Raw genomic sequence first — 19,503 nt, 5'->3', positions numbered from 1 at the left:
CTGTGCTATCAGAATGGGCGATTGTGGGAGATTGATGATTTTGCAGCAGCTTTTCTAATAATACGAAGTTAGAACACAATACTAGTCTGGGGTGTACTGGCGGTAGTGACACTTGACCAACCCCACCCATTAGCCTTTCACATGAGTGGAGTGTGGTGCAGCGCTGTGCTATCAGTATAAGCGATTTCAGGAGATTGGCAATTTTGTGATTTTTTTAAAATAGGACGTTATGACACAATAAAACATACACAAGGCTATAGCAGAACCCCACGTGCATGTCAGCCACAGACCCACGCAACACCGGGTGGTACCAGTGGTATATAGATGAGGCTGAAAATCTGGTTGTTTGTTCCTTATACTATTCCACACCATTCCACCAATCAGCACCACATTTTGCATAGTTACCTGTTAGGATCCTACAGACATAACTGGCTATATGAAATATGGACGCCCCTCCCCTTTCCACGCATTTCAACCCCTTCACACATGAGATGGTTGCCTGAAATTGGCGAAACATCAATGTGGTCGTAGAAGGACGTGACAAAGCTCATTGTAAGCGTCGGAAGTGTCCCCTAGAGAGTGTATGAGGGAGAGAGGTGGGCGTGGTTATGCAAAGCAAATGTATATCCTTTTCGTAACTTCCACTGAGTGGTAATATAAAGCATAAAGGAAGTTGCAAAAATAGTTTTTTTGCAAATGTCACATGGAACCCTCGGAAGCCAGTTTCATAGGGCAGCTGTAACTGCTGGTGCAGTGTACCATGGGGGCTCGGGCATGGGCTTTGGTATGCTATGATCCGGGGTCTCAGGAACCAATTTTTGGCGATTCCAGTTCTGGAGAAACCTGGCACTTTTACTGCACTGCCGGTCACTGACATCAGAAAATGCCAGTAATGGATGAACTGATGATAAGGGGCAAATGAAGATCTCAGCAAAGGCTTCAGCATGTTGAGAAAGAATCAGGGTGAGTCTGGGACTGGGACAACAAAAAAAGAACAGCCAGAAAGGAAACAGTATATACAAGTGGCTCCTTGTGCAGTGTATTGGGGACAAACGTGCTGTAAACGGTACGTTTTGGGGCACATTCGGCCGCACTGAAAATTGGTCAAAGCTATCTTAAGCTCAGTGTAAAGTGGTTCAAATAGCCCACATAAGCTGTCCACGCTGGCCTTGTGGGTAGGCGTAGACTTGGAACCAAAATAATCCCTGGAAATAAGTTTCAAAGTAGCCCCATATTACACATTTTCAGCAAGCTCAACCCTTTCCCTCTGCGAACATTTGGAGATAAAATAGGTTACCACACAAAAGAGGCCATGTGTGCCGGGGCCTACTAGGAAATCGCCAAAGTTCCTGATAGCCCAGTCCGCCCCTGCTTGTGGGGCATGGTGACTTTTCGCGAATTGGCCTCTTGGTCAACCTAGGGCTGCCAATGGTTGTTAGCAGGAAGAAAACAACCAGCTATAGCCCAGTGGCAACGCGCTCGTCGTGGAAGCAAAACAACACAAAGCAACACAGGTTTGAATCCCGGGTCCATGCTTAGAAACCTCTGTGGTATTAAGCGGGTTATAAATAACCAATGAATATATTATATTTATAACTGAAAGCATGTTTCTAGCTAACAGATCAGTCGCTGCCATTCAGACCATAGGCATTAAGCTGTCACATAGGATTAGCGATTGCTACCATTTGCATCCCAAAAAGGATGTCAGGGAACTCTTTCCTTTACTTTCTACGAACTTAAAGGAAACCCTATTGAACGAAGAAGTTCCGGGGCAAGTTTCACTTTTCTTACACACAACAAAAATGATGGCTCGTTTTGTTGGCATTCCCTTTACATTTGCTTATAAAGTGAAATCTTAGGTATTTGTTTGGGGATCACAGGAAAACACCAGGAGGTTGAGGGAGAAATTGGAGTCACAAGCAGACCCTCACATTAAGGGTCGAACCCTTGGCAACAACGAAAAAGCTTATGACTCAAAAAGACTGCTTTCTTGGAGAGTCGGGAAGTGCCATCACATGTCCTCAACTGACATCAAATTCATCAAAGATGAGGGACAACAATGTTGAAAGAGCTAAAACAATTGTATATTTTAATTAATATTTGATACAAGTGCATTATACAAGTTAAATACAAAAACGATGTAATTATCCTCTCATAGAAATCATGGGAGTATTAATAAAAAAAGAGAAAATGAACATAGAACATCAAAGTACCTGAATGGTGCAATGTAATTCCACATATAAGTCCCGATAATGGGGACCTATATGGTTAAGTGGCTTATACACTGTGATAATACATGATCAAAATTAATTTACTTACTCTCCCATTTATCATCATACCCATACCTACCATACACACTCATTCATGAATTGTTATTCATTCATACACATACAATAGATTTGGACAGTAATAAAAACAAGCCCAACATGTGTCTTTCCTTTAGGGGGTTATTCCATGGAAATTCATCAGGGGCGGAATTAAAGTTGGAATCATTGCATGGTGGCAGTGACTAGATTCTTTTACATTCAGTAATTCTCTTCAAAGTCTAAGTGCTTTGTGTAATAGATATTCCAATCTTTATATTCAGGGAATTCTAAGTAGAAGACTTCAAGGGATAACTTCCCCAGAGTATCTGACATCTACTTCTCATAAGGGTAAAATGGTCATCATTCCATCGATGTGCAGGCTGCACCTTTCTGGTGGTTAATCACAGAATCTAAGCATATGGCACCCGTTGTACTCAGGCCAGGGTACATAAGCACCGCTCACACGCATTGAACGTCAGACAAATGGCACGTTCCAGTTCCACAAGAGTGTTGGAAAAAGAGCACTTCAGTGAAAACCGATCTACTAACCCGTGTCATGGATGACAAGGTATCGTGTACCGATGGGATGCGTTGTCAGTATATGGTTCGCACAGTATCAGTCTTGCTCCCACCCGGTCAAAGCACCTAACATCACAGAAACTATGTATGAGTCTGCAACCAATTTAAGGTGCCGAACTGCTGCGCTGTATGCGCCGTGTCGTCCGGCGTCTCCCTTCCGGTTTCGTAAACGCATATTCGTTTGGGGATGCCTCTCAGAAAAGTGACAACTTTTTTCTTATTCTGTCCCTCAAAATAAGCAACCGACACCCAAAGCCAACATTTTGGATACCGTAATTGTCTTCAACATTAAAAAAGTAGTGTGGTCGCTTGTTTTTATGTTTCCCCTTTTAAATAGAATATTTTTTTCTGACATGCTCTAAATGGCTAAGCATAAATGATAATACTTTCCTTACACGAACTAGTACAGACTTCAAACATTAGATATTTATAATATATATAAAAGTAACGTTGAATCTTAGTTTCTGAAAACAAATTGTGTGTTTTAATATATAACACCAAGAAAGTTATGGTGGGTTTAAAAAGGTTTGAAAAAACCCTTTCATCTGAAATGTGAAACCCACCATAACTTTTTTGGTGTTGTGAAAACATGGCCAAATGCTCCATAAACAGGGCTGTCAGGACCATAATGCACTGATGAGCCCTAGTAAGGGTGACCCCAGGTTTGTAGTTGTCCTGGCAGCAGTGCAAATGTCTGTCTTGGGTTGATTACGCTATGTATAAAGCAGCACTGCCCTCTTAGACAAAGACCATTTCCTGGAGAAAAAGGTATGCACGTGAGCTAATTGCATACCCAAAATGCCTTGCTGTTGTGGCTCAGAACTGGAGGTAAAAGTCTGGCGATGGCTACTAGGTGGCGTTATGGAATGTGTGACTTGGCATATATATATATATATATATATATATATATATATATATATACACACACACACACACACACACACACACACACACACACACACACACACCCTGGGACTCTCCTGTTCATTACAGTCTTTGGCTACTCCCACACCCTTACTTGTAACCCACTGGGGGACCCCTATGTTCAGCCTTTGGGAGTCGCAGCTAGGTTCCCACTCTCTAAATCCCATGCATGCATATACATACATACGCACATACATGGAAGCCGGAGCATCTCAAATGTGAGCAGCTGCTGTTACAATAGGCTGGTTTGCGAGGTAATGTTGATGCTGGACAGCAGAACCCGGTTGCTGTTTGATGGAAGAGGTGAACTGTGAGCATGTAATCGGCTATAACCTCAAAGCCACACACACACACACACACACACACACTCTCTCTCTCTCTCTCTCTCGCACTTTGAGATCCAGGTTGATAGGGCGCTGTGCCCAGAATCCCACAGTGCTGGCTGCATGCCAACCTTAGTTCGAGTCTTGGGTTCCAGGTTCCAATGTTAGTTGCACATCGGTCTTGGGGGTAGTGGTGGGAGCTTTAGCGGCAACCTCTAGGCTGGAGAGGCCGCCATCAGTTCATACGGAACGAACAGTGTTGGAGTTGAGGGAAGCCCTTTATAAAATGTATTACAATTGTAAATGGCTGACAAAAGGGAAGCACACATGCTGTGGTGAGTTTTTCGGAATAATCGTATGCCTGAGGGCGAAGTTAACGGGAAATAGCAAAGAAAGCTGAGGGCCTCTTTAGTCAAAGCTGCTGTGTGGGGGATTAGTAGGAAACAGTGCCCATGTCTACAGGTGCAAATAAGGTCAATCGGTAAACACCAGAGAGCGCAAATCAGACGCCAAGTACATATGTTCACAGCATGGTCAATCTGACAGCCGGAAAGCAACGCTTAGGTTGATTAAAAGCTACGTATATATTCCTGGGAATAAACCCGCAGAGTAGGCTACCACCTTTGCACAGAGACTTACCTCGGGAACGGCAAGCTTAGTCTGCGGTGACATCAGTCTCCTGTCCAGCATGCTAGGTAAGTTCCGGGTGGGACAGCCAGAGGGGCGCTCACATGAGGACAGCCGCCGCTAAACATCCACGTGTAGAAGGAAACACTGGCCTCTCCACGGTTCCTTGCCACAGCCCCTTTTCCTCGCAGGGGCCTAGTTGGGAAAATTCCCCCGGCGGCCCCCGGCAGAGTGCCGCTCTGAGTTTGCACAGCGCCTGGCCCGGCTGACTCCTCTCATCTGTTGATCTGATCCCTCTCTCCTGGCTGTAACTTATGGCTCCGCAGCGAACCCATCAGCGGCAATTAACTGGCAGAGTGGGCGTGCCCGGCTGCTCCCGCGGTGACGTCAGGGAGCCCGGGAGAGCAGCCCCTGCACTTGTCAGAGCGACATAACATTTCATTAGACAGCGAGGATCCGCGCGCCCGAACGGGCCCGGGCCGGGAGGATGCTGCTGCGTAATGACAGACTCGCTATCTGAACTCCCCGCCGAATGCATAGCTACCGCCGGCGCCTGGCCCCAAAACAAGCGAGCCCTTCACCACCCACGTCCAAGCTTTCCACGGGGAATACATGCCAATTCCTAGAGTCTTTCCACAAAGCAACGGAGTCGCCTAGAGCTGATGAAAGAACGCGCTCTGCCTTCACCTGGATGATTTACTCTGCCTTCTAACCTGCCAAGCATATGTGCCCCCTCCTGTGCAGTGAGTCACACGACGCAAACATGTGCACGTGCTTCTCGTCGTAATGACAGACTATGTATGTTTCTCATAAGGACTAGCTATTCATAACATAGGGGCACAGCACCAGAAATGTGCATTTCAAGTGTGTCACGTGTACAAAGCGGAACACAGCGAGGTCAGCATGTGTTACTCTACAAGTACTAATTAAAACACTCCCTTTCAAAGAAAACACAAACAGATCGTATTAAAAGATGATCTATTTAGTTTTAGTATTTTATATAGCACAACTAACACACTATCTACCTATCTTTCAGACAGGGGTGTTGCTAGGTCTGGAAAGGATGAGGGCTAATCTAAAATGTCGGGACTGGCGGGATTCGGGGCTAGCTACAGCCTTTTGGTTGTAGTCCCTGAGTAGAACCTGGTACTACAACCAAAAGACCCGGGGCTATAGCCCCCTCACCCCCTGCCCCCTATCAACGCCTCTGCTTCCAGATACTCCCTAATGACCTGGGACCTAGTTTCTGAGAGAGGCCCAAAGCCCCTGAAGCCCCTGGTCTGTGGCCTGGGGATTCTCAAGTGAAGATGGGGTTCATGTTTCAAGTCTGGATCCTTATTCGCAACCGTTCGCATTTCGCTGCACCTGTTTGGAGGCAGTTCTATGTCCTGTCAGTTTCCTTTTAGGGATCTACTGGTTTAGAGAAAATATGGATGTGCTAATTTTACTGTGATTCCTCAATTCAAAGGTTTTCTTGAGGCAGTGACACTCTTTCTGCCCAGGCGCCCTTGCGCCCCTCCCACGTGCTCATACAGTCTCCAGAAAATAGGGGCATGGTTCCTAGGACACCCTTCCCCACCTACGTTGCCTTCTTCGGCATGCCTGTAAATGCTTTTTCTGGTTCCTTGCACTTTACTCTGTTAAATCTCCTCAATGCCTAATCTCACCCTACGCGTATGTTACCCTATGCTCACCAGGGCACTCTTGTCTCCACTGTAGTTTCTCACATTAATCTGTTTCTATTTTTTGGTTATTTCGATACACGTTGACAACGCTTAACCCACGTTTTTTTTTCTTTCTTAGGGCGTCATTACACGGTAGGCGGTGGACCAAGGTGCTAATAGCACCTTGGTCCATGCCGGTAAAATACCGGCACCGCCTTGGTGGAAAGGGGAATTACCGCCCTATTCCAAGGTTGGCGGGGCGGTAATTCACCCTTCCACCATTGCCCTTCCCCATTCCCTTTTTTGCCCCATAGGGCACAATGGGAATGGGGAAGGTGCTAATTAAAGTACCGTAAATTTGCGGTGCCGTAATTAGCACCAAGGTCCCTTAGCGGGTTGGTTTTTAACGCCTGCTAAAAGCAGGCGTTAAAGTACCAACCTGCTAAGGGACCTCGTAATAAGGCGGTAAGGGTTAACGGTCACCGGTACCATTACCGGTGACCGTTAACCCTTACCGCCTTCTGTGTAATGAGGCCCATAGTCTTTTTAGTTTTAGCTATAGTGTCGGAAGCGGCTGTGAGTGAGTGAATGCAGTTCAGCTTGATGCGATTTTAGCTCCTTTCTAAGCAGAAAGAGGAGCTTTGCTTTGGGCTGGTGTGTGTCAATTGTTCGCTCCGAGAGTTAGGAGCTGAGAGCTGCCATTGCTACAGCCCGGGCCACTCAGCCACTCAACTAAGTGGGGCGGCATATTTCGGACGGGCGGTAAGAAGGGAAGCTGGGGGAACAGTGGTCTTCTGCTGCCGGGGTTCACCCTGAATCAGCACTCAGGATTGAGTGCTTGCCATTCTCAGCATGATCAGCAGGTGCACCAGCCCACGGAGGGGGCGCTAGAGGGGCAGCTGACATAGCGGGCCGCCCCTCTGGCCCCCCCTCAATGGACTCGCCTCCTCTGGGAGGGGCGTAGTGCCTGTCCCCTCTGAAGTCCGGACGGAAACTGCCGGCACCTCAGGGGGCATGAATAGCCTGAGCTGAGAGAGCAAGGTCTCTATTCCAGCCCACTCAGCAGCGCGGCATGGACCATTTCAACTTGGTACTGTGGGGAGTAATGTCATGGTCCGCATGTACATAGTGGATGGTGAGTACTGACCGTAGGAAGGATTCTGAGTGTGGGGGAATTGGAGTCGCTGGGGGGCCACCCTAAAGCGTGGTGGAGTTACTAGGGCGGTCCCAGAGAAGGAGGCGCGCTGCAGTCTGTTCTGTGAGCTACAGCCACTGGCTGCTTCATCCAGGATGGTGTGACATGGGCGCTGATACCACTAGGGACGGTTGGGACCCCTCAACAACTGATGCAGTGGCTTTGTTCGCTCCATTTTCTCTAAATGGGAGTGATTGAACTGGCAGTCGGATACCAGGGCGGGCCGTTCTCGCAAGAACGGAATCGGTGTGAGAGGGCTCACAGGTTTTTTGGACATGGGACTTTGTAAGACGGGATTGGCGGAGCCACCCGGCAAAGGACTATGTATTAGGCCAGTCATTCATAGGACCTGAGCGGGGCTGGGGTCGCCCGATAGGATGACTCTAATAATGCAACCATGTTAAGTGTAATATGTTTCCAACTTTCAGATGGTCTCTCATATCATTGGGTGCAATCAGGATATGAGGGATTATGCATTTACTGTTACTATGTAGGGGCCATGGTAGGGGTTATCCCCGCCAAGTGTGAGTGCGGCAAGTGCACTCGGCCCCCCTCTGGGATCAGTGTCTGTGTGTGAGTGCACTCGGCACCCCCGCGGGAGACACAGTGGGAAAGCTTGAAAAAAAGGGTTCCCTTTTACTAACTTGCATTAGCAGTTAACACTTAAGACACCCCAAAACACCCATACTGATACCTTACCAGCACTATGTACTGTACCATACCTGCACTAAGTATTATACCAGCACCTGAGCTCCAGTAGCTTTGCAGCCTCACACTGGTGTGCAAGATTGAGGCGGTAAGGTGAGGTAAAGTGGCAGAGAAAAGGTGGACAAAGCTATTCCGGTGATACATCAGCAGGAAGAGCGGTACAGTGTGTCAGCCCGTGTAGATAGATAGATAGATAGATAGATAGATAGATAGATAGATAGATAGATAGATAGATAGATAGAGGAGACGCAGTTGTGATGCTCATCAATAAGCCCCCGAGACCCACGTGATCAGGCCTTGGCCTCCCGTACATTGAAGCATATGCAGGACACAGGTCTGCATCGTACGGGTTCCCGGCACATTCTGACGAGCTCCGGGCCACCCTTTTATTATGCGCATGCGCGACGGCGAACAGTGCCGTCGCACTCACGTGACTGTCACATCCCTCCTTTTTCATAACAAAATATTAATCATACATTATTCTTAACCTCATGTCAACGTGACGTACAAACATGTGCATGTATAACAAACAGTGTCTAGGCCCAAGATACTGCCAACTTCCGGTCATCTTCAACTCGGGTCGATAATGTAGTCCTGGAACCTGGCTGGATATTTCCGGCCCTCTCGGCGGGGGTATCTCACTTCACTTCGCTCTCTCCCTGGACTGTGTCCTCCTGGTTCGGGGTCCCCCGTATCTTCTTCAAGAGTCAGCCCCTTTTGTCTCACTCGGGCTGGGGACATCCCAACTGCAGGCTTGTGCTGTGGTTCTTCTCCAGCAATCTTCCAGAAGAAACATGAGTTTCTTGTTACTGGTCCCCGCTGGTCTGCAGAAGTCACCATGGACCCCTTCATGTGGGTCATTCCAATGGAAGTAGGCTCGTAATTGAGGGATAACTTCCCTTCCGGGTGTCTTTTTCTCACTAGGACCATGTCCCCCAATTCAGTGGTCTGGATATCGTGACCATTGGTCAATTAACACCAAAAAGAACATCCCTCTCCTGGTTGATCCCAAGTCAGCATGCACCGTGCCCCATGGACTGTTGCTTTGTTCCATAGACTCGATGCACGGCTCCTTGTTAACAGGGGCGGGCGCCTGACACCAAACGCATTTGCTTACATAATCATTGACCCTTTCCTCCAGCCCCGGAAACCACACCTTGGATCTCAACTTTGCCTTGGTCTTTGCGGTGCCCTTGTGGCCACAGTGGGCTAATTCTGTCACTCGCCCGATCAGCTTCCTTGGTATTACAATTTGTCTCCCTCGAAGTAGCAGGCCTTCATCCGACCTTGACAGTTCGTGTCAGACTCTCCATAGTAGCTGAACCATGCGTTGAGTGTCTTTATCTTTGTGGGACATGTCTGATAGAGTTGACCAACAGTCCCCGCTGTCCAGGGCGGCCTGAACGAGTTAGAAGTATTCACCTGCGCGTGAGGCGTAGGCCACTTCTTTTAATGTCAATGCTACAGCTATGGCTGCGTCCACTACTTGGCAAAGGTAGTCCTCACATTCCCCTACAGACTGCACCTCTTGACCACCGCCACCCCTGGGATGACATGAAAGGTAGTCTGCCGGGTTGTGTGTCCCCAGGCTGTACTGCAGTTTCACCCCATATTCCATGAGAGCTAACATCCATCTCTCTATTCTCGGTGGTGGTTTGGAGGATGATCCTGCCAGGATAGGGATGAGGGGCTTGTGGTCGGTGATAACAGACACAGGTTTTCCCAGAATATAAATGTGAAAGTGTCGACAGCCCCAGAGTATGGCAAGCGCCTCCCTCTCGAATTGGGAGTATCTCTGTTCAGTCTCTGTCAACACCTTGCTGGCATATGCGATGGGTTTCATTTGTCCGTGGAGATCAGGTTGAAGTAGCACAGCTTCTAGCCCCACGGGGCTGTCATCCACGACCAGCTCAGACTCTTTCCCAGGGTCAAAGAACACCATCGTCTCATCCCCCGTGAGGGTGGCCTTTATGGTATCGGAAGCCGCCTGTTCGGCGTCTGACCAGATCCATGCTGTGTCTTTTTTGGTAAGGGCACGGAGTGATTCTGAGAGAAGCCAGGTTCTGGATGAACCTCCCACTGTATGTTACCATGCCGAGGAAGCTTCTCACCTCTGTGGCATTCTCCGGTGGCTTTGCGTCTCAAATGTCTTTCACCTTCTGTGGGTCTGGAGAGATTCCTTTGGAGTGAAAAATGAAAACAAAGAATTCTATACTGTCCTTGAGAAATTCACATTTCTCGCAATGTAGAGTTAAGCCTAAGTCTCTGATCCTCTCCAGTGCCTTCTCCAGCCGGACCATGTGTTTTGTCTCAGATGCTGAATACACCAATATATTATCACTTAGATTGATTACACCATCCAAGCCAGCGAGGGCGCTCCTGATGACATTTTGGAACAACTCAGCGACCGAAGAGACGCCAAAGTTCAGGCATTTGTACCTGTACAGGCCGTTGTTTGTTATAAACGTGGTTATATAGTGGGAGTCCGGGTGCAACTCAAGTTGATGATATCCGGAATGCAAATCAAGCTAAGAAAATACCTTGGCCCCCTGTAGCTCACCCACTACGTCATCCAGCATTGGCGTGAGGTGACGTTCCCGTTTTATGGCGAGGTTAGGTAACATGTCCACGCAGATGCGCACCAAATCAGGCTGCTTGGGCTTAGCTGCGACTACAATGGGGACACCTACGGGGTCGGGCCATCTATTTTTTCATTGATGTCTGAGTCCACTAATCTTTGCAGCTCATTTTCCACTTGCGCTCGTAGGTGGAAGGGTGTGCTCCTGAGTTTCAGTGCTTTTGGGCGCGCTGTCTCATCAATGTGTAACTTGATGGGCTCCCTTTTTAGCTTCCCAACTCCTTGAAAAAGTTCAGCAAACTTATCAATGATGTCTCTGATGTATGCTGCAAACACTGAGAGCACATAGTGTACAATGTCTAATGCCTCAGATGCCGCACAACTCAGGAGTGAGTGCGAGCTGACATCTGTCACGAAGAACCTTGCTTTGATAGTGTTGTTGGCGTGAGTGACTTGATCTACAAACACTCCTCGCAGAAGTGGTCGGGCCCCTCTAAATTAGTACATTTTTGCTTTCGTTTCTCCCAACACTGGTGGTCCAGGGAGTGACTTGTAATGCTGTGTCGCCAGTACGCCTACTTATGTGCCTGTGTCAATTAGCACAGGAGTCAGAGTCTCCAAAAAACTTAACACGCACGTGGGCTGCCTCCTTTTCTTTTCTTTTGAGTCAATGTTCGATATGAAGAACACCTCTTCATCCTCCTCCTCTTCTTCAGCAGCAATATCCAGTTCCTGGAACTCCTATACCACCATGGCTACATTTCTCTGCTTGTACGGTCCTGTATTGATCGCTCTACTAGGGCCTCTGGGAATTGCAGTGGGGACAGCGGCCCGCACATTCTAGCAAAAGTGTCCTGCAGCCGCACAGCACCCACGCACTCTCCCTTTTGCTAGACAGTCACTGGCGTGTGGGAGATCATACCTGCACTTTGGACAGGGCTGTGATGCCTCAGTCTCCTTCTGGGGCCACCACAGACTTGGCGGGCTGGCGTTCGCTGTACGTCCTATCACACATGCCTCTTCACCCTTCACCGACTTGACTGCGGCGTCCATTTTGGTGGCGCGGCTGTCGGCCACTTCATAGGACCTCCCCATGTCAAGGATTTGTGTCAGCGTGAGCCCCGGTTCCCGAAGTACCTGTCGACGTAGCTTCTCCAAGCTAAAGCCTTGCAGAATCTGGTTACGGACCATTCCCTCTTCATTCTCCCAGTGGCACGTGCTGGCCAGGTGAAGTTGCCTTCCACAGAACCGGTCTAGCGAGTCAGCGACAAATCTTCACGTTGCTTTTCGCTACACATTATAATCTTGGTTCGCAAGAAGTAGGAAGTGTTCTTTGAGTGCATCCTTCACAGCCTGATACGAGTTAGCAGTGGGGTTTAGAGACTCAAAGATGCATTGCACCTCAAAGAATTTGGGCAAATAAGTTTCAAATGTAAAAGTTATGTCAATTTCAGTAAACGTGAAAAACAGGCTACCAAGAAACTGTGGGATATTAGTGATATCATCATGAAGTGAGCAGACAAAGGTGGCGCATTGGTCATTGTGAACAAGGTGAATTACCTAAGGGAGGTGGAAAGACAACTATCAGATTTTGATACATAAATTGACATACCAAATGATCCTTCAGAGCAGGTTAAGTCATTGATAAATGAAGTACTATTTGAGGCTGAGAATAATGAATTTATCTCACATCATACAAGGCTTTTTTGTATGAAACACATACTACAATCCCGATTCTATACATCTTGTCTAAAATCCATTAAAAAACAGAGGGGGGTCTGGGAAACTCTCTACCAGCACAAACACAGCCCATTGACCTGTTCTTGGGTGGACGGCCCCTAGGAGAGTCTCAGCCAAGTCTTTATCTCACTGTTCTTTTCACAGAGAAGAAATGTCCCCACATATCAGTCTTTGTCCTGCCCAGGGGCAGTCCAGCACCGAAATGCTAGGCAATTCTCCTCTGAACAAGAGACTTGGTTGAGACTCTCGAAGGGGCTATTCACCCAAGAACAAGTCAATGGGCTGTCTTTGTGCTGGTAGAGAGTTTCCCAGACCCCCCTCTGTTTTGCATACCAAGTAACTTTGGGTCTCACCCTAAATTACCAGGGGAATCCAGACGTGGACCCCTTGCACACTGCTCTTAGAGAGGCACAGCTTCACCTCACTGATGATGCCCAACTAGGCTGAAACATGTGTATGGGGTTGCTCTGGTACTCTTGTTCAGAGGAGAATTGCCTAGCATTTCAGTACTGGTCTGCCCCTGGGCAGGACAAAGACTGATATGCAGGGAAATGTCTTCTCTGTGAAAAGAACAGTGAGCTAAAGATGTGGTTGAGACTCTCCCAGGGGCCATCCACCCAAGAACAAGTCAATGGGCTGTGTTCGTACTGGTAGAGAGTTTCCCAGACCCCCCTATGTTTTAAAATCCATTAAAGTTTGTGGTGTCCACCAGAAAATCCCATGATATAGCTGCTTCAAATAGTCTATTGGATTCTTTGGCGCAATATGTAGAAAGGAATCTGCAGCCGCTCATACAAGAGAGTCCCACGTAAATCACGGATACCAAAGAGCGACATGAGACCACACAGGTGGCAACAGTGCACAGTACAAGAACCTTTAACACAACATAACATACTAGCCATTTTCTGTCCAAACTGATGAATGTCAAATTTGTAGACACTGTGGACATCTCGTTCACCAGGGATGTGACCAGTCTGTATGCAAATATACCCCACAAAGCTGTTCTCAAGGCCGTGGAATGCAGAATATTGTCCAGCTGATAAGGTTTTTGTGCTCTCGCTCTTAAAGATTGTTTTCCAAATTTTATTTTCAAGTTTGCAAAAAAGATATTTCTTGCAAATATTGGGTACTTCCATGGGCGCTGCAATGGCCCCTAATTATGTCAACGCCTTTATGCTGTTTTTAGAAACAGAGAATGTTCTAAAAAATCTCAGATGGATGAAGAATTTGAAGGGTTACCTTTGCTTCACTGATGGCACTTATGGAATCTGGGGAGGTTCTATGGATGAGCTGATGAAATTCCTTGAACATAGGAATACACTGCATCCACATATTGTATTTTTATGATGGAGTCTAATTTTTCTAAAATTAATTTTCTTGATGTAGAGGTCTACTGTGAGGGTGGGTCCCTTAACACAAATGAATACTCAAAACCTACAGACCAGAATAGTCCTCTGCTTGCTATAATCTTTCATCCACCCAGAACCCTGGATAGTATTCCATTTAGCAAGCTGTTGAGATGTAGGAGGGTTATCTCCATTGATGTTGAATACCATAAGAAAATAGCTGAACTGAAACAAACATTTCTGGTGAGAAAATATTAGGTACAAGTGATTGCTAAAGCCATTAAAAAGCAGAGGAAATTCCCTGAGAGTCTTTGTTGGCACCCACGTTCAAGAGGGTGGGCCTGAATTGGTTTATGTAACAACATTCTCTGCACAGAGTTTTAAAATCAAGAAAATCATTAAGCAGCAAAGGCAAGTTCTGAATTTGGATCCGGTATCGGTTATTTCCTACTCCCAACTGCCTTTGTATCGTACCATTGTATTGTAAAAGTTCTGCATCGGGAAATAATTTAATTTAAGCAGATTGTACTCCTTGAATACATAAACCCATTACATAACTTAGTACAATACCTTGTGAGAATTGTCAGCATTCTGGAAACATGATGCAAGGTCATTACATTAATCATCTTTACACAGGCAAATTCATATCTTTGTTCCATTTAGCAATGTGTGATTCAGTAAACTTAATTTATGATTTGAAATTACCTTGCAGGATCTACAATGTAGGGATAATAAAACGTGATTTATGATTTGAAATATCCTTGCAGGATCTATTATGTAGGGATAACAACCCAGAAAGTGAAAATAAGGTGGACAGAACACAAATCTGACATCTGCACTAAAAAGTTGCAATCACTGTTAGCTTTGCATTTTTTGAAAGCCGGACATTCAATTTTCCAGATGAAAGTTGTGGTTTTAGAGATTGTCAAAGGACCAAAAAGAGGGGGTGACTGTCGGGAACTAGATCCCACGACTTATCCCCTGACGTCTGAAAATGTCAGGGGGCCGCTTCAGGATAGAAACAACCTGTCTGACCAGGGGCTCAGGTGAAAAGGCCAGGCAGCAACAGAGCTAGAAATGGAGAAAACACATAGGTACACAGGTCATGTTATGAAATAACAAACAATAACACTCCCCCCTCAATGCACTCTCCTACGCTTACCAGTGGTCCATAAAAGGTTGGTCAGAAACGTACATATGCTGCATATGGCCTTTTGATGGCATAAAAGGACACGCCAGGAGCAGTGCTGGATCCAACTGAAGAGAGGTGTGCTGCTGATGATTACCTGACCTGGGCAGAAAGGGGGCGCAAACTAGTAAGGACCAAAGTCAATGTCAGTTCACAGCAATCCCAGGTGAAGCATAGAAGGTTCCCAATCCAATCGGTAAGAAAAGGAAACAGTCGCGCAATCCAATTAGTCCAAGGTGAAGAATCCACGAGGAACTCCTGAATGAACAGTCTGTGCAGAAGTATCCAGTGCGTTGATGAAGAAGAGGTGCCTTTGTTAGAAGCAAGGGTGAAATGACAAGGCAGAAAGGAATGAAACGTCGAGAGTGGCGTGCGTACAATGAATGAAGTGATGACTGGTTTAACGTGATGAAAAAAGTTCAGAGACAGGAAACATGGAGAGGCCCAGGTATGCTAATGGTGGGGAGCACCTGAGTCCCGTGAGATTCCACCAATGCAGGTGATTCCGTACGGATCCGTGTACGGAAGCAAGAATCTAAAAATAAAACGTTAAGCAAAAGGGCAGTCCGTTCTATGGAGCAGAATGTCAGGAACTGGGAGGTCAATCAGAATGGGGGGGGGGATCCAAGCGTTGAGGCAAAAGGGCAGGAAGCAAATAGCAAGTCCAAGGAACAAAAACAGGGTTGAGGAATCCAGGAAATCAATGGGCGCAATATAAACACAGAAACCTTGCTGGGCGAATGCGACGGTTAAGGAGCGTCGCCCGGCAACATCGGGGAAGCTATGAACTGCTGCTTCCGTATCGCAAGCTAGACGTGATGACATTGTCTGCTGATTGGATTGCTGGGAGATATAGTGCGTGCTAATAAGTGTCTCTGGGACAAACGCCATGGCACCTGCCATCGTCTCCGCGCTACTGGGAGGCGTCTCCTTACAAAGAAAGCACTGCGTTTCCTGACAATGACATCAACACGATAATGTTGTAGAAGGAAATTTACTAGATTGACAATCTTGAGGCGAAGTCACTAAGGGGGAAGACATTAGTATTGGGATCGCACTTGCTTTCTATAACATTGTATTACATATTTATCATATTGTGAAATTGTTGGCATGAAACAAGTCATTAATATGTATGAACATGCAATTTCTGCAAACATGGCATTGATCAATGGATGTTACAAGTTCACAAGTGAATCTATATGCTTAGTAATTGGGGAAGGTCTGTATACTTTGGGATATAATACATGTATTTGAACAACACTGTATTACATATTCTTTAATATGTTACACATTCCATAGGATAGGGATCTTAGCAGAGTATGTTATAATGTTACTCCAAACTTGTTTCTTGACTTGGTTGACCAATATTAGCATGAGGGATCAGTAACATAGTGAAGATGACTGCGGTTTACTTAAATGCAGCAACATGGCAGTACATTACATTTTGCTTTCAGGTTTGTGCATATGTTGATTTAGTATCATCTCGACTATATGGACAATGTTATATGATACAAATGTTGGATTATAGTGGTAGTTCGCCTTGGATTCATTATATTTCTGGAAGGGAACCAGGTGTTGTAAAAAAGACATGGTATCAAACAGTAAGACAGACACAAGTGATCACAGTTCAAGGGTGTTTATTGAACTTCAACTGGGTTTGAAAAACGCCTGTCTAATCCTAAATCTAAAGATGGGAGCAAGCTACAACCATAAAATAATAATAACGCAGTCCTAGTGGTGTCCTATCAAAATAAAAGGGTCTATACTAATACACCTATTGCCAATCCTTACTTTTAAATACAAATAGCGTTGAAAACAAATGTTACAACAAAGAAAAGTGTTCAAGAAATTATATATCAGGATTTTCAAGCCGTTGGCCTCCCTTCCTCACATTTTCAGCACAGGACAAGGCAGCACAATCGAGCTTAGCACAGTCTCTGGCTTCTCTAGCATGAGGATGCAGTTCAAATCTCAGTATTAGGGCCTTCTATGATAAAGTCTCTTTGCCATTCTAAGTCTCTTACTAAATAGGGCCTGATACAACAAACAAACATTCAAAAGTCCTTTATCCTCAGGATTCTCATGTACAACTTCTTGGGTGATTTTTGATTCACTCCCGGCCCCCCTCCGCCAGGCTCAGGCACACTTTAACACAAAGTTTTCAATTGATCTCCCTCTGTCAGGCTCAGATCAAATCCATGTACTTTTCCAAACTTTCTCTACTTCATCGAGATTGAAGACTTTCAACTGTGCGCAGGATTTGACTTGACCCGTCGCAGAACCACTTTGATTCACATTTATTCAACTGATCTCCCTCTGTCGGGCTCGGACCAACTTTATCTACTTTTATCACTTCTCAGCTGGGTACCTTACAGAGATAAGATTGAGCACCCACATGGTGCCGGACCCCTCTGTCAAAGGTATTGTAGCTTGCTTTAAAGTTCAATCACTCATCAGCAGTTTAACTTAATTCGCGTCTCTTATCACATGCATTTTAATGAGGTTAGTTCCAGTGCTCGCCATACAATTTTGCTGCTTGCAACCTTGACTTCAACACAGACCGGTCTTGTATTGGTCTCCCCAACTCACTGGCTGTGTTGCTTTCACAGAAGCGGCTTTGTTCTTGAAGCCAACGACAGTACCATGGTGGCTGGAGATTCTCCCCGCCTTGATTACTGACGTGGGAGGGTGCCGGGTACCTCCGACACACAATGAAGGTTTCTGTAGCCTGGTTTCCTAGTCTTACACTTTCTGTCAAAGTTTCGTGGAAGTAACGGTTCCTTGTCGAAGAGGTCAAGGGAACGTCCCACCTTGCAACCCCTTTCTGTTTTGCTGTCTTTCTCCTCTCGTTAAACTGCCATCTTGGAACTGCTGTTTTCTCATGTGCTTTGCCTCGCTCAGAGTGTGCTCTCGTGCTCTACCTTTTATACATGAGGGGAAGTGTAATTCATAGAAGTCAGGTGTGAGTGATTGTCGATAATTGCCTGACCTCGCCTGACCATTGTATTGGGACATGTCAGGTACACGGCTCGGTTTTAGTCTGTTTTCCCTTAGATCGGGCTGTCAGTGAGAAAGTGTTTGTGTTGTAAAAGCGAGCAGGGGGGTAGAGTTCCTAAATATCCTACAGGGTGGGATAGGGTAAAGGTGTTACAGGGAAGGAGATACCGCATCTCACCATCCGGTGTCCCACGCCCACTCCGCAAAGACCCCTCACCCAGGTGATCCTCCCGCACTGGTCCACCCCCTGGAACTTAATCCAAAAGGGATGGCCGTGACCTGGCCACCTGAATTACAGATCCCCGGGGACTATTAGGTGAGACACACTCTGGTTTCTCACAGTGTATAGGAGTACAACACAGCATTATTCTAATAATTATAGGAAGTTAAGTTCTCATTCCCCGAAGAAATATCTGAGATCCGAAACACACTGAGCAAGATTAGGATACAGAATGGATCACCTTTTTCAAAAATCGTCCTTGTAGCTGAATGAGAACTTCTGAAAACTCTCATTACCCATGTGATTGCTGTGAAAAAAACCTTTATATGACACTTCCATTTTAGGGTTGTATCACTCTTACAGTAGTGATTTATGTTAGGGTTTGATAATTCATGGACATTTTATTGTCCATGATGAGGCAAATGTAATTTGAATTTGGGACACATTTATATTTTAGGTTTTTGAAACCAAAGATATGTATTGTTTGAGATTTTGTGTTCAATATGAACATTCTTAAAACCTATATAGTGTTTATGGGTGATATGTCTCTCACTAGGTTCTAGTGGGCTTTGTTTATTTTAGTCAAGATAGAGATTTAGACAGTAGGGTTCAGTATTCAGTATCTACTAACCTGGGGTCAGAGATGCCTGGGTTAGGGAAGAGGTGCTAAACAAGGGGAGAGAGAGAATGGTAGCCATATGGCCCATTAAAATATCAATAACAACCCTTGAATCATCTTTGGGTCTTGGAGTGTTCTTTCAGCTCTCTGTGACAGGTGGTGTTAGAATTGGGATCATCGACCCGATACAGAGGGCACACATATCCTAGAACATGGGAGCAAGACAGTAGAAGATGGACATCCAGGGTTATATGGTTATATTAATCAGGATCTACTACCAAAAACCCAAGTCCCAGGGCTGGTCTTCCACCCACTAACTGATCAGGCATACATACCCATGCAAAGTTCTTCAAGGGAGAACACTTATGATGTGCGGGGCTTTATAATTACTGGGTCCCAGCCAATGTGAAAGTTGTGTTGGCGACAGATCTCTACGTGGAACTATTCAGCAACATCATTGGTTACTTTCTCTCTGACCACAGAAACCA

At 46.1% G+C, this 19,503-nt stretch overlaps 1 protein-coding gene across 5 annotated transcripts in view; it reads right to left on the bottom strand.

The window, feature by feature from the left end:
• The window catches only part of CACNB2 (calcium voltage-gated channel auxiliary subunit beta 2), a 1,556,216-nt gene that overhangs the window by 714,973 nt on the left and 821,740 nt on the right, over positions 1-19,503 (bottom strand). Inside the window, exon 1 of one of the 5 annotated variants that reach the window (XM_069648583.1) lies at positions 4,772-5,090. The exons of the other annotated variants lie outside the window; for them this stretch is intronic. Within the exon in view, the coding sequence (XP_069504684.1) occupies positions 4,772-4,822 (51 nt within the window). The 5' untranslated portion in view covers positions 4,823-5,090. Of the gene's footprint in view, positions 1-4,771; positions 5,091-19,503 lie in introns of those variants that run through there. 5 annotated transcript variants of the gene reach the window in all.

The sequence above is a fragment of the Ambystoma mexicanum genome, chromosome 2q, assembly GCF_040938575.1.
Source record: "Ambystoma mexicanum isolate Mex_15411 chromosome 2q, UKY_AmexF1_1, whole genome shotgun sequence".
NCBI lineage: Eukaryota > Metazoa > Chordata > Amphibia > Caudata > Ambystomatidae > Ambystoma > Ambystoma mexicanum.
This window is presented reverse-complemented; position numbering and strand designations above follow the sequence as displayed.